The sequence below is a fragment of the Squalius cephalus genome, assembly GCF_949319135.1.
Source record: "Squalius cephalus genome assembly, chromosome: 13".
NCBI lineage: Eukaryota > Metazoa > Chordata > Actinopteri > Cypriniformes > Leuciscidae > Squalius > Squalius cephalus.
The window spans coordinates 35,226,728-35,243,235 of record NC_137134.1 but is presented as its reverse complement, the minus strand read 5'-3'; the positions used below and the strand labels follow the sequence as shown (position 1 = coordinate 35,243,235).

General features: G+C 36.8%; 2 protein-coding genes across 2 annotated transcripts in view; one reads left to right on the top strand and one right to left on the bottom strand.

Moving 5' to 3' along the window:
• The window catches only part of LOC307169652 (uncharacterized protein), a gene marked incomplete at its 3' end in the record, with an annotated part of 320,630 nt that overhangs the window by 140,680 nt on the left and 163,442 nt on the right, over positions 1-16,508 (bottom strand). The gene's annotated exons all lie outside the window — the stretch shown is intronic.
• LOC307170529 (P2Y purinoceptor 4-like) lies at positions 8,608-9,361 on the top strand (the record flags this gene model as incomplete). Its single annotated transcript, XM_079891653.1, has 1 exon — positions 8,608-9,361. One exon carries the CDS (start codon positions 8,608-8,610, stop codon positions 9,235-9,237), a length of 630 nt encoding a protein of 209 aa, XP_079747779.1. The 3' UTR covers positions 9,238-9,361.

Sequence of the window (16,508 nt, the reverse complement as noted above, 5' to 3'; positions counted from 1 at the left end):
CCTGAATGACTCTACTGCAGTCACAGTGCTGTCCATGATGGTGAGTGAAGGGAGTGCAGGGGGGTTTCTCCTGAAGTCCACGATCATCTCCACTGTTTTGAGCGTGTTCAGCTCCAGGTTGTTATGACTGCACCAAAGAGCCAGCTGCTCCACCTCCTGTCTGTACGCAGACTCGTCACCGTTCCGGATGAGTCCGATAACAGTAGTGTCATCCGCAAACTTCAGGAGCTTGACAGAGGGGTCTTTAGAGGTGCAGTCATTTGTGTACAGGGAGAAGAGCAGTGGTGAGAGAACACATCCCTGTGGAGCACCGGTGCTGATGATGCGGCTGTCGGACGTGATTTTGCCCATTCTGACTAGCTGTTGTCTGTCTGTCAGAAAGCTTGTGATCCATTGACTGACGGAGCATGTCTATATTAATATTGACCAACACCACGAGAATGAAAGTGTATTAACTCATAGTACTCAATGTAATTATGTGTTCTCCTATTTGTACTTGTTTCATAAAGCTAATTCACTCTTATTTCCCGCATAATGGACGCACAGATTCACTTTCCTCAGAGTCTGATCACGTGACTTAAGCGCACCAAACACGATCACAGAGTGAGCTTCCAAGAGATCTTTAACGCCATCTTTTAACTCTTTAACACGAACAAATAAACATTTTGTAACCCAAAAATAAGTAATACAACACTGTACAGATGGTACCCAACCAGAATGCCTATTACCGCCGCGCCAGCCGGCGCGGTGAAATCACCGCGGCGAAAATAAACCAGCCGCATTTCAAAGTCGTTCCCGAAATGACCGCCAGGTGGCGCAAAGGGACATTGTGCAAAACAGCAGCAATAGCCGTATTTTAAAATGTAAGTGGGTTAAATATAAAACCCTAAGCCTGATAGGCATATTTTTCATATATATAAATAGGCCTATTATGCTACAACAGAATAGAACCAAAGATAGAATCAATTTTAGAACTGAAAAAAATAGAATCAAAAGTTAAAAATAGAGACGATATTAGGAGCAATGACGCTGAATATTTTTACTATTCTATTGAGGAATTAGATAAATGAAGAGCTCTCGTGAGCGATACAATTGCATAGTAATTTATAGTGATTTCAAAAGCAGTCCTTAAAAAAAAAATACATGGAGTAGTGTGGTATAATTTTTCAGAGATTACGCGGAACAGGTTTTAGTTAAGATCCTGGTTCCAATGCCCTTAATGTATAGGCTAGGCTACTGCTTTAAAAAAATGTCACAACGCGTTTTGAGATTGTTTTGAATTAAACATTGAAGTTTAAAATGTAGTGTTTTGGCACACCAGGCCGAGTGGCGTTACGCATCGTTCAAAAATCAAGTTTTATTCTGACATGTTGAATTGGCGTTAGAATTTTTTTTTAGATTTATTAGATTTAGATTTTAGATTTCGTTAGATTTATTTTTCTCATAACAGCTAAAATAACTTAATATATGCCTTGTCTTAATATGACCTACTTAATATAGGCAATAGGCATATACTAGCCTATATAATAGCCTAAATTAGCAAAACTTGGCCACTAAATATTTAATTTTCAATTATTTTAATTATCACAATTAAAGTTTTAATTTTATTAAATTGAACAAGCGCAACAATCAGCATTTAATCAAATATTCTAAAAGATGTATTATTAATAATAATGTTATTTCAACATAATATTTCGTTTTTTTGACATAATATGTGTGCGTGCAACAAGCAAGATGTGTATTTGTAAATCCGGTGATGCGTGCATTGATTTTTATCAATAAACTAGTGTTTTCTGACAGTGTCGACTGCAAAGATGAAGTTGACGATCGCCATATTTGTAGTGAACGCACCTAGAGAGAAATGCACATAAAGACATAATCAGAGAGTAGCCTTTTTCTTTTCGTTTTGAATTATTTCGTTTGAAGACATTTCAAGCGTTGTGTATTTGATGTATTTATCATGTCTGTGTGAGGCATACGCTGAGTTTCGTTAAGTTAGGAGGATGAGATGCGCTCCAGCTGACGTGCAACGCAAGCGGGCGCCTCCATGATTAGTGTCTGTTATATTTGCTTCTCTTACTTATTAAATACAGGCAATTGGTTGATGAAAAATTTATTCAAATTAAGATACAATTTATAGAAAACGAAATTCACTTTAAATAAAGGTTTTCTACTAAACAAAACTTAATGAAGTGGTCAAAATCATGTCTGACCCACTCCATATCCATCTCTCGATAATGCATCCTATCTTACTCGTGCTGTTCACTTTTCATATTCAACATAGATGGAAAAAAATAACATTATAATATTTTAACAAATATGATACTAAATGAGATTATTTAATGGCTACAACAGTATAGTAGGCCTATAGACTCTATTTGTACAAATTGCTGCACATTAATTTAATTAAATAAAACCTTGTAACGAATTCACACTGTATGGTAGACTGTGTACAGTTGAGACACCTTAAATAACTTGCGTTCGCAGCAAGCACAAGTTGTGATTTTTTGTGTCAGCTGGGAAGGAAATATATACCAGACCTCTTGGAACTTTAATTGAATACATAGCGTTGGTGAAGCATACTGAAATTACATCCCTACAAATTTATTAGGCCCTACTGAAAATAAATGTATCGAATTTAAGCAAAGTAGCCTAAATATTAAGACTGTAAGCCCTTTGCTTTTTACTTAGCCTATAAAGGACTCTTGTAGCCGACTTTGTGTTAATTTAATTTGTAGAGGATTTTTTTTAACTCAAACATTAACACTGAAATAAATTAAACTAAATTATTGTAAATTTTTTGGCACACGACGACGAGTGGCGCTATGCATTGTTCCAAAGCCAGGTTTTTTTCTGGCATGTTGAATTAGTGTTCGACAAACGCGGCGGCGCGTTCATTTGAATGAAGACACACTGGAACGTTAGGCCATGTCGCAACGAGTGAATCGTGGCCGAGTGGTTGAACTTACGTTACGATCATTTAGATGACACGGGTTCGAATCCCGAACTAACTTGGATTACTGATATTTTTATATTAGCCTATTAATGCATTTTATAGTCTATTGTTGATGCAGAGAGATTTGTCTAGTTCTAAAACATAGTTTTTTGCTTATAGCCTATTTACAAAATAAAATCACCATGCATTTCCATTTTACACTAAGGAACAAATAGCCTATTATACAATGACTTTACTTCTGTAACCTATAATGATTCCAATCGTAATTTCAAAAGCAGTTCTGTAAAAAAAAAAAAAAAAAAAAAAAAAAAATATATATATATATATATATATAAAAATATATATATAAAAAAAATATATATATATGACGTTTAAACGACAAACAATAAAATCAGAACCAGTATTTGCGTTCATGGTTCCAGTGGCAGTAATGCATCCACGGCTTTTCAAAATGTCACAAAGCGTTTTGAGATTGTTTTGAATGAAATATTGAAGTTTATAATGAAGTGTTTTGGCAAACCACGACGAGTGGCAAACTCTTTGTTTTGTTTTGCAAACTCAGCTAGCCTGTGGGGGGTTTGGAGAAGGCAATAGTTGCTTTATCGTGGGGGTGCAGGACAGAGGTGTTAATGTTCCGTCTTTCATATGGAGAGTGTCGGAGCCAGCCTGATGAGCAGGCAAAGGCAAAATTCTTTTAAGGATTAATCTCAAAATCTCCAAAAGTCCATAGCCTATGTACAGTAGGCCTTATATCTTATTAAATTATATATTGTAGTTTTATTGATTGTATTTAAAGGTTTTCCACACACAATTTCAATTTAGCAGATACAGAGCTCTTTAATTCGCGACCCACCTCGTTTTATTGTGAGGTGAATTCAGCAAGGCATGTTGTATCTTTGAAGGAACAAAAGCTATTTGTTACAGTTTTTTCTTTCGTGATTTGTGTGGATGACACACAGCGACATATACAGTATTATCAGCTGTATGGTGTTTTTTTACGCTGAAATGCTTAATTTCGAGAGAGACCCGCCGCGCGCAGTGAGGGAGACCAAACTTACTAAAAAAAATATCCAGCGCGAGAGAGACAAAGAAAAACGCCTGTTCTTAATTTATGTTGCTTTGAACTGTCTTCCTCATCAGATGTGTCGTCTTTGCAGCGGCTCAACTGGAATGTAGCAAATTTATGTTGTAAATTGATAATTAAACAAGATGATTGACTTTAATAAACAGATGCATATTTAAGCATCAAGAATGGAAAAACACAAACACTGTCGGCTACACTGAGATTCGATCTCAGATCGTTTGAAGCTCCGAGAGGCTATTGTTAATGCATTGACCACAGAGCTATCGTCTGAATAGCCTAGGTCTACTATTTTCTCTGTTTTAAAAGTTTGTTATATTCTTTTTTTATTTGCTTATGTTTTCTAACATTGGCAATTTACTGTCTCGAAAAAAATTATAAAAAAAAGTGTTTTTACAAGACCTTGTGCTGTTTATTTATTATTATTATTATTATTATTATTATTATTATGCAGATGTTAATTCAGCCATTCTGTTGGATAAAAATTGTCCCTAATGTAAAATGGAAATTAATGGTAATTTTATTTTATAAATATAAAATATTTAATATAGGCTATAGGAGAAAAAAACAATATGGTGTAGCAATATTTTAGAACTATCAAATCTCTCTGCATTAATAATAAAAAAGTAGCCATGTTTGTTCGGGATTAGAACCCGTGTCATCTGAATTATTGAAACGTAAGTTATAGCCTACCACTCAGCCACGAATTTGTTTTGTTTTAGTTTGTTTGAAATGTATTTTTACATATTTTGCTTTCGTTAATGTTAACCAATTCTGCTGTAGCATAATAGGCCTATATTTTTTCCCTAAAAGTTTGTTTTATTCTCTGCTTTGTTTGTTTATATTTTTACATATTCAATCAGTCTCATTTTTGTTCAAATAATGAAAAACGGTTTTTTTTTTTACAAGATCTTGCGCCATGTTTTTTTTTTTTTTTTTTTTTTTTAATAAACAGATAGGAAACTTACCTTTTAAAATGCCGCAGTTGCTGCTGTTTTGCCCTGTCACTTGCGGCACCCGGTATAGCCTAGTCATTTCGCGAACGACTTTGAAATTCGACTGGTTTATTTTTGCTGCGGCAGTAATAGGCATTGTGGTTGATTATTTATTAAAGAATTCAATTGATACAACATGTAAGCCTATTTAATTCTGAATATAACAAAGAATGCTTAAACCGACTAACATCGGTTAGTAACTGCAAGTCCTGAAAATGTTTTAATTTTACGGTAAATTATTTTAATTTATTTCACTGTTATGTTTCAGTTAATAAATCTACAAACACATTAAAATAACACAAAGTAAATGACAAGTAACCTATTGACATAGCCTTTCTAAATTATAGAAAAACTGGGCACACAATGTTAACGTGTGTCTACTTTGTTTAAATTTAATGAATTTGAATTCGTTTAACCACAATATTTATCTTGAATTTATCTGTGACCTCAGCTCAGATTACTGCCGCGGCAGATTACGTCATAAAGAGAATAAACTGACACTTTTCAAAGTCTGTGATTACAGCGCCACTCAGCGGTAAAAGGCAGCAAATACACATCCCAATTTTGCCGCCGCGGGAACGGCGGCGGTAAAAGTCTCATTCTGGTTGGGCACCATCTGTAGTTAAATATAATGATCACTGGAGAATATTAAACAATTTTCTTCACGTTAGAGTGAACATCATAAATCAAGAAAAGGGAAATTCCACGCAAAACTGTCACATCCATAACGCCAACTAAATACCATGGCATTGTGTTGGTGTTATGGATGTGACAGTTTTGCGCGGAATTGCCAGGGGGGCAGGGTTTGATATTTTCTTGAAGTTTCCCCGGGCGCCGCCATTAATTAGCAGACCATCACCTGCTGTTAGCATTCCATTGACTCCCATTCATTTTGGCGTCACTTTGACAGCGAATAACTTTACATCTGAGGCGTTTAAAGACTCCATTTGTCCATTATTTATTTCTAAAGAAACACGACAATGTATAAAAGGTTCCATTACCTTGTATCTTACGTTATGGCCCCGTAGAAGCAGTTTTTGTAAAAATAGGCTAACGATTGTGTCATAGCCACGCGACTCTCGGTCGCACAGTAGAGAGATTACCGTATGGACAGGAGGAGAAGCTCGCGGGCGATCGGGGGGACGTGGAGGCAAAATGACAAAACAATTAATCAGAATACTTAGCAAAAGTTTCTCCTGCTCCAGCTCATGGACACCTCCTACTCACACTCTCCGTCTCTGCAAGATTCGGAAAGGAATGATTCAGATTTCTCATCTACTCGTCAAGCTCAGTTTGAGTCTGTGCAGTCGCTCAGCCATCAGGAAGTGAGAGTTTCTAATTGACTTCACTTTTCTCCGTTGAATCCAATGGGGTCGCTGTGTCCATTTCTTTTACTGTCTATGGGAATTGCCCAAAAACAGATTTGTCCTCGAACTGCTTCTCCAATAACAGTTTACATTCAGTGTACATTGTTATGGTGTAATCACGGATACATTTTTAATGGTTTCTCTTTTTATTCCCGTGTTTTTACCTGTAAAGCAGGATAAAGTCAGAAGAGCAGGAGAGTCGCGTCTGGTCTGTCAGCTCCTCTGCTGATATGAGGACGCATACGCAGTGCGCGATTCCGTATTCTCTCTCTTTTTGTCCATGTATTTCAATGTACATTCGTTATTTGACACATCAGCACTGCATAAAAGAAATAAAGCAGCGTAATCAGTGAATAGCAATTTTTTTGTGTATCACATGACACTAGGCTTATATTACCTTGGCATTACAAAGCACAAGTAAACACTTCTGTGAGAGTGTTTATAATACAGATGCTGAGGGAGTGACGGTGAATTAAACATCTTTCTCTCTTCTGACACAATTTAATAAATCTCTCTGTATTTTTCTCTGTTTTTGGAAAGTCGTGGAAACAAACAATGTATTGTTGTTTATGTGTATATGTGTTTTACTCCAGAAAATCTGGCAGAGGCACAACATAACAATTTAATAATAATAAAAAAAAAAAAAATGTTTGTAGTGGTAGTATTAATATTATTGAATAAAAACGATTTATTATTATATTATTTCATTTAATTTATATTATTTAAATTAACTATTTAACTCAATGTCAACATTTACCATGTTTTAAATAATGTTTTAATAATGTAAAGCTGCAGTGGCGGTTCTACATTGAATTACACCCTGGGCGAGACCCCCTTCGAGCGCCCCCCCAAATCCCAGCCCCCCCCCCCCCCCCCCAATTTGGACATAATTTTTCTTACCCCATTGGCAGAATCATGTTTTGCTTGTTTTAAGCACAAACTCAATTTTTATTTATTTCCCCAGAAAACAAGGCTTAAAGGAATAGTTAACTTTAAAATGAAAATTCTATCATCATTTACTCACCCTCATGTTGTTTCAAACCTGTATGAATTTCTTTCTTCTGCTGAACAGAAAGGAAGATATTTAGAAGAATGTCAGTAACCAGACAGTTTCTGGGTCCCATTGACTTCCATAGTATATTTTTTTCCTACTATGGAACTATTTCCTACATATTTTCCTTTCTGTTCAGCAGAAGAAAGAAATTCATACAGGTTTGAAACAACATCAGGGTGAGTATATGATGACAGAATTTTAATTTTAAAGTGAACTATTCCTTTAATATCTTATGTCATTTTACTACTTTAGTAAAATAGCGTTATGCATCTTTATTTAAGAAATGTTTGATATTTGGACTGGAAACAAGACAAAAATACTAAGTAAGAAAAGTTTTTTGCAGTTTTTCTGCATTTTTTGCAGTATAATAACTGAACTTGTAACAGTTTTGTTGCAAAGCACAATATTATGGTGAAATTAGATCTCGTGTTTGAGTTAAAACCGAATTATTGTTAAGCATAGCAAGAATCATAGCAAAAAGACTAACAAATAAGAGTTATACCCACCAATTAATATTGCCCTTTCATTCGTGACATGGATACCGTAATCATACAGAGAAAACATAGTTGCATACCTTTATCTTTCGCTCGTTTCTAAATTGGGCACCTGGTGGCTTTGACCTTTCTTGTCCATCTCTTATTTGGCACTCGACATCGACAATCAACAGATTTCCCCTGATCCCCCCCCATACCAACTGTCACTCAGGACGAGTCACGACCAGAAGTCAAGACTAAACCAATTCACCTTGGTGGTGGTGACCAAGTAATCGTTTTGTATTACCTATATTTTTATTAGCCATTCAGACCATTCAGAAAAACAAAAATGTGCAGGAAATATAGAGGCCTGTTTTATAATATTCTGAATGAAATGTGCGTTATTTGGAAGAAAGTCGAAACATTTCCGAAAAATATGCAACTATGCATTGTGCAACAATCAGGGTTAACAGTCAATGAGGGTAATGTGGAGTGAATTTTTTTTTTTACATATTAATTAAATTAAACAAGTGACATAAATGAATGAATGGATTAATAATTCAAAACAAGAAAATTCTGATTTCATGATCAATATACCTGCCTACAACTGCTGCTGCCAGTGTTTGAGTCATATGCGCATAACCTCGCGTGCATAGAAAATTCGTGCGCAAAGTCACGGTAATGTTAAAACGGGAGGATACGATTATTTGCTTTGAACCCGGGAAAATCACGTCATGGAAGCGCATATTTATCTTGAACTATGTGGGGCTTTCGTTTGGATTTGTCTTACCGTTTATTATAATACTGGTCTGCTACGGCTGCATCTTCTACAAACTCGTCAAAGGGTGGAAAATTGGGGATCAAAAGCGGATCACCCGCCGACGCTCTGTGTGTTTAATCGTGGTTGTCCTCAGCATGTTCCTGCTGTGTTTCCTACCATATCACGTCATTCGCACGGTCCATCTTCATGCCATTGTTTCAAGGCAGGACTGCCAGGCCAGAGAGTACCTCCTGAAAGTTCTGGTCATCTCGCTGTGCATGGCGGCATCCAACAGTTGTTTCAATCCCTTGTTGTACTACTTCGCTGGAGAGACCTTCCGCAAGTCAGTTCGTAAAGCGTCAGGTCGAGTAACGCAAAGTTCGATCATTCCCCTAGCGTCATTCGACGCAGTGCGAGTTCCCTTTCGAAAGGGAATGTCTCAGGTTACGACTGTAACCTATGTTCCCTGCGAAACAGGGAACGAGACCCTGCATCTCCTTGCCATGCCTCGGGGCCTGCCTACCAAACAGTCCCTTCAGACGATAAGGTGATTGTCATGTTTGCAAGGCGCCCTTTTATACTTGCAGGTCGCATGTTAATCATTCACGTTAATGATTCACGGGCTGTTGCTGGTCAATGTGATTGCCGTGATTTGAAAGTGATTTCAGACACCTGTCACGCCTGAGGCAATTTTAAATTGTTCAAAATTTGGCATTTTTTCATTCCAAATGTGTCCATTTGACTTTATGAATATAGTGTCGGCCAATCATAATAATTAAATCAAATATAAACAAAAGATTTTTTGGTCCCACTTTATATTAAGTGGCGTTAAGTACTATGTACTTACATTGAAATTAATAGTTTGATACAATGTACTTATTGTGTAACTACATGTTTTTACATTGTACTTACATTTTAAAATTTCCTGCATGTAATTACAGCTGTAATTACTTTATGTAATTACATTTGTAATTACACAGTTGACCCTTCCCTTACACCTTAAACCTACCCAATCCACCACACCTGTCCCTAACCTTACCCGTATCACACATCAATAGCAGAAAAAGTGTTTTACAATACAACATGAACACAAAAAGTACATTGTACTTATTTTTCAATGTAAGTACATAGTACTTAACGCCACTTAATATAAAGTGGGACCGATTTTTTTTTTTTTTATCACCATCAAATGAAAAACATTTTAGTATAACATCAACTACTTCAAAGTTAACATGAATCACACCTTTTCTTTGTAAGTATTTTGGAGTTCTCTCCAAAATATTTGGGTCTCATCAGTGGTCCATTTCCTCCAACAAGTCTTTAAAGTCTACTGTTAAAATTTTACCACTCTGAGGTTCAAGAGTCTCTCCATGTTTTATTACATTTATTATGTCCAGCACCCCCTGGAGGAAAATACAACTTTATGTAATATTTTAGCAGTGCGCCACACACTGTTTACAGCTTTACATTATTAAAACATTATTTAAAAATGGTAAATATTTACATTGAGTTAAATAGTGTATTTAAATAATATCAATGATATGAAATAATATAATAATAAATAGTTTTTATTTAATAATAATACTCTTCTTCTTCTACCAACATTTTTTTTTTTTTTTTAATTATTATTAAATTATGTTGTGCCTCTGCCAGAGTTTCTGGAGTAAAACACATACACACATAAACCCACCAACAATACATTGTTTTCACAACTTTCCAAAAACAGAGACAAATATAGAGAGATTGATTAGATTGAGTCAGAAGAGAGAAAGATGTTTAATTCACCATCACTCCCTCAGCATCTGTATTAGAAACACCCTCACAGCAGTGTTTAATGCCAAGGTAATATAACACAATGTAGAGAGAGAGAGAGAGAGAGAGAGAGAGAGAGAGAGAGAGAGAGAGAGAGAGAGAGAATCGCGCACTGCGCATGCGTCCTCATATCAGCAGAGGATCTGTGACAGACCAGACGCGACTCTCCTGCTCTTCTGACTTTATCCTGCTTTACAGGTAAAAACACGGGAATTAACAGAGAAATCATTAAAACGGATCTGTGATTACACCATAACAATGCACAGCGAATGTAAACTGTTATTGGTGAAGCAGTTTGAGGACAAATCTGTTTTTTCTTGATTTATGATGTTCACGCTAACATGAAGAAAATGATTTAATATGCTCAATCATTATATTTAACTATAGTGTTGTATTTTTTATTTTTGGGTTACAAAATGTTTATTTGTTCGTGTTGAAGAGTTAACAGATGGCGTTAAATATCTCGTGGAAGCTCACTCTGTGATCGCGTATTAGTCACGTGATCAGACTCTGAGGAAAGTGAATCTGCATCCATTATAAATCCACTCCTTTGGTGGAACTACTATATGATTGAATATTACCTTTAAGAAGCAAGTAGAGCATGAAATACACATAATCGCATTGAATATTATTAGTAAATTCACTCTAATTATCTTGGTGTTGGTCAATATTAATTTTGCTGTTTATAAGAAGTCAAGTTAACAAAAGAATGTGAAATGAAGAAAGAAGGCAAAAGAGTGACAAAAGATGATTTATTATTATGTTGTTGACACAGTGATAGAAGACAGACAGAGACTTTAAAAGCTTTAAAGCAATTGTGTGTAACTGAATTTAACTGGTTGTAAAATTAAAAACATCAGCAAAGAAGCTGTGAAAGACCAGATGAGACTCTCCTGTTCTTTATCCTGTTTAACAGTGTTGTGGACTATTTGAATTTTAATAGAAATTTTGGACCTACAAACACACTTCCAGATACATATGCACGCACACACTTACAAAGAAGCCCAAAGCGCAGAGGACGGAAAGGACGCAAGAATGTCCATTTCTGATAAACTGTGTTGTCACCAAAAATCCCCTCGACTGATGCAATAGAAGGTAGATGTCACAAGATTTATTTCCACTGGAAAAAATAAATAAAAATTGCATAGGAACAGTGTAACCCAGTTCTGTATATATATATATATATATATATATATATACATATATATATGACTGCTTCTTTGATTTTAAGTTGTTGCATTTTTGATTTTGATGTAGTGTGCATCCCTGGGGATAAATTAGTTCTCTTCTAGCTCAGTTTATTAATTGATCTTCTTTTTTGCTTAAGTTATTTTTACTTCTATTTCTTGAACTGCATATAAGGTAATTAGCCTGTGCAATATCCACTCATTCAGGACTGCCCTGTTGAGATTGGATAAGCTGAAGTTTTATTACCTGTAACTTTTTGATGATTTGCTACAAATATTAATCCTTATGTAACCAGTATTTTATCTTTTGTTTAAATAAATTTTTATTTCATAAAGACAAACACTGTTGCGTTTCACTTCAGCTTACAAAAACAGTTCTATTACTGATAGACAGAGCATTATAATAATGTTTGCAAGACCAAGGACAACAAAGGTTCCAGGAACGATTCTGCAGGAGGGTAAGCATGAATTTGATCCATATGATCATTATTGTTTCACGAGAATGTAGAATACACCTAGATTTACTGGTATAAATTTAACAAGCTAGTGAGGATTTAATCCTGTTCTGACCTGACAGTAAAAGCCTACCTATAGCAACTGTGATACTAGGGGTTAATCAGGAGGATGAGATAAATACCAGATCCGGATACCAGATACTCTTGATACTCCCCTGCAACATTACAATTTTAGCCTACATTATTTTTTTGATAGATCAACAGTACATCCAGCATGAGGCGCTCAGTGGTTCAGAGGATTTTATTTTATTTTATTTTTTTTGTCTTTTTGGAGACTTTTTGGTTCACTCAAATCTGGGAATATTTTGACTTAATCTTTCGAATGTTTTTTTCTCAGCCTTGTAACTGTTAGTATACAGGATCATAGTGTACGCTTGCCATGCTTGTATTTCACATAGACTGGAAAAAAAATATGGACGTAGTGTCCGTGACGTCACCCGTAGGTTTCTGAAGAGTGTTTTTGAAGCCTAAAGTGAGCGGAGCCAGCCGTCGCCATCTTGGCAGCGCGTCACAAATGGGCTAAACCAAAGATATTAGCTCAGAAGTTCAAGTAAATTCACTAGAAATCCGCGCTCATTCAAGGGTGTGCAGTGTGCATCTAATGCATGGACGGAGAGAAAGCACTGACACCTGCAGGATTTCATCTGACGGTACTTTTTATTTAACACTAAAAAGTTAAATAAGCATAGTCTATCTGTTCCGTGAGAGCAACGGTACCGCAGAACGAGTGTAGTCTCTATATCTATAGACGTTTTTAAATCTGAACTCCACAAAGCAACAGAATTGTCAGGCATCCATTAGTGCATGTTCACAGAGGAAAACAACTGAAATACAGCGCTGGTTGTTCTCTCGATACTCGACAACGACGGAATCCAACGGCTTGGGTGAAGGTATAATGCGTGTATTAAACTGCATGAAATAATCCCGAAAAAAGCACAAGCACTGCAGAGATGCGACGTTCAGCGACTGGAATTATCTGAGGTGACGTGACGGCTAACAGCAGACAAACGGCTAGTAGTGACAGCAGCGGCAATCAACCTGTCACTCAAGTGGCCACGCCCTTAATTATGCAGAACTTTAAAGGAGACATATCATGCTTTTAAATCGTTCCTTTTTACATATAAATCATACATTTGTAGTCTATATAAAGCGTAACTGCAATGCTTGGGTCTGAATTCCTCATTATTATAGCTCCACAGGCCCCTTTTCTACCCCTTTTCTGATGTGCGTCTGAGAGCAACTCGTTTTGGTGCGGTCTCTTTAAATACAATTGAGACACTTCATACCCCGTCCCCTCTCCAGGATGCAGAGGTGACACTCGGTTCAACTCCACCCCGTTCGGCCATTTTTGTAGTTTGATAGCAAAGATACTATTATCTAGCAGCACAGAAACGTTTTATTCACACGTTATTAACAAAATGTCAACAACGGAAGACTTGTCCAGCCAGCCTTATTGTTGTAAAATCATTTATTGAGAAAATGGTTTATAAAGAAAAACAAACCACACTGAATGTTGTAAGCATTTATTAAGCATATGGCAGAAAAATTGAAAATGATCACAAATGTGGTGGAGGCCAATCAGCCGGTCAGTAATGACCAAGTCCTAGGGGGTTTCCAGGAAGGGATTACCAATGGACAAGTTTTAGGGAGTTTCCAGGAGGGGATTTCTGAAGATGTCAAAAAGTTGATGGACTTTAAAAGGACTGGAATGACATGTCCAGTCAGACGCTGATTCACCAAGGACGGCCTCTCCGGTGTTAGATGCCTTGCCATTGTGCCTCATGAAGTTAAAAGCTTGTAAATTATTTGGTTTTGAAAGCTTGTAAATTAATTGGTTTTGATTTACTTTTATTTTATATATTAGTACCTTTTATGTAAACTAATTAACCTGTATTTAATAAAAAATGTATATAATTGAAATTAAGAAGCTCGCCTGCCATAAGTCTCTGTTTTACAAAAGACTGAGCTGAACTGACCACGGAGAAGTCTTCTGTGATCTAAATATTGTAAGTATGGAAATTCAAATGCTTATTATTTAGGACAGATTTGACTTACAGTACTTTACCTAACCTGAGAATAATTAAAATAAGGGTTGAAGGTGTTTAAAATTAAGCACCATAAAACAGTTCCTGGGAGGAAGAGAACAGGAGAGCGTGAGGGGTGGAACCATTGTCTGAAAATTAAGCGGTTCGCGAGCGGAGAGAGGTGAGACTCATACTCTTGCAGTGAGAACCATAGATATCATATAATAAAGGCTATATGTCTCGTCCGCGCTGCTGGCCAATGGAGGTCAACGTCCGCACACGGCGTCCATCTTACCACAGGGTGCTCGCTCACTCGTAACATGGTGCATGTACTTTTAAATAACCATAACTTGCTCAATTTTCTACCGATTTTCAAACGGTTTGGTTTGTTATAAACGTCAGAGATGTAGCTATGACACTGACTGCATACATATGAATAATTATGTTCAAAATGTTTAAGCATTCAGAATTATAGCCACGTTAATAACGTTTGTAAGAAACCAAACCGTTTGTAAATCCGTCCAGATTTCAGCGAGATAGGAGGATTTGTGTGCGTGCTGATCACTCACCTTAATTCACAGCTTCCCTGTGGTAAGATGGCCGCCGGTGATGCCGGAAGTGACTCCGCCGTAAGACATCTAGCCTTTATTATATGATATCTATGTGAGAACAGCTCGTCTCAGTGAGCGCAGCTTCTGTGTGGGATTTCCCCAGACATAGATTAGGTCAGCCGGAACCGGGAACACTTCCCATAAATCCTGATGTACTCATTACATCATAAGAAGAATGGCATCTACGCTAATTTTAATGTCTTTGTTTATCCCGAGGTTTTCTCGCAGCCTACCTGATCCAGGCTGTATCCAGATCTGACGAGGGACCTTCGCCTGGACCCGATGACAACGCAGTGCTGAAGTGCCACCTAGACTCTCCCTATGGAGGGTCCCTTTACCACTCTACAGATAAAGCGTTGTCGGGAAAATTCGTTTCGTGTACCTACCCCGAAGTGACAAATAAAATAAAATTCTGTATCAAAATTTATAAGGAAAAACCAGTACTTTGTTTAGGCTTGGTCTGTAGGGAATTCCAAACCTGTGCACATATATTCAAACGCACATAACTATAGAACAAATTCTTAATGCGCATGTGAACGCCATCAGCGTTTCTCACAGGTTCGCGTTTAAAGTCTGTGTAGAGAGAATTGTGTCGTCTTAGCGGCCCCTAATTTAATAACAAATGATTGTTGCGACGGAAGCGAATCAATCAAAACTAACTTTAGCTGGAAAATAACTTTATTAAAGAACCGCTATAAAGCCAAAACAATCTGTGTTACCTTAAATTATACGTTTATCTCTGTAAAGCTGCTTTGAAACAATCTAAATTGTTAAAAGCGCTATATAAATGAAGATGACTTGACTTGACTTGACAGACAGGTGACACACTCACTGTGCTCATCAAATGGGTGCAGGGGTGCCCTGAACGTGCCACACTCGTGGTGCAGCATTTGCAACAACGCCGCATGAAATTTGCTCTTTTAGAAACGCCGGATGACCACAGGGGAGATCGCTGAATCAGCTCGAGTGCAGAGTGCTGTCAATCCGCTTGCTTGCAGAGCGCCGATCAGTCAGCTTGATAGCAGGATAGGAATCTGAGTTCCTATGGCAGAATGTACGACGTGAATGAACCATATCGATAAGGAATGTGTTAGTTTCAAAAGAGTTATTTTACTCATTTTTGCCAAAGTGTGGTAAAGTCTGCAATAAAAAAAAAGAGATCAAGTATTTCTAGATAAAATTTTCCAAACACCAAATCTCTCTGGTAACCAAATGCAAATTTCTCTACATGAACAATTATATAGGTTAATGTGTTTTCTCATTATTATTCGCTGATTAGTTTGGTTGTAACAATGCAGGCAAACATTAAAAATGTTATTCACTGGTTTCAGGATCAAAATGGATGCTGCAATGGTTGTCGTCTTAGTTTTATCTGTACAGAAATGTGGTTAGATCTGTTGGGTGGATAAGCAGCTTCTGCTGGATGTTTGTGGAACGTTTTTTTCTCTAAGTACGATAAACTCCTGCTTGTGCACTTTAAGAGTGCATGCTTTAACTGTGTGATGTAGCCTCTTATAATGCAGTGTGAATTCCCCCAAACACCAAGATATAAGGATAAAATCTGGATGACTTTTCATATCTTTTTACACTTATGTCGTAAGACCATGTTAAGCAATACCACACGAGAAAGAGTGCTGTTTTTCCTGAACATCAGCATGATTGTAAATGTGATA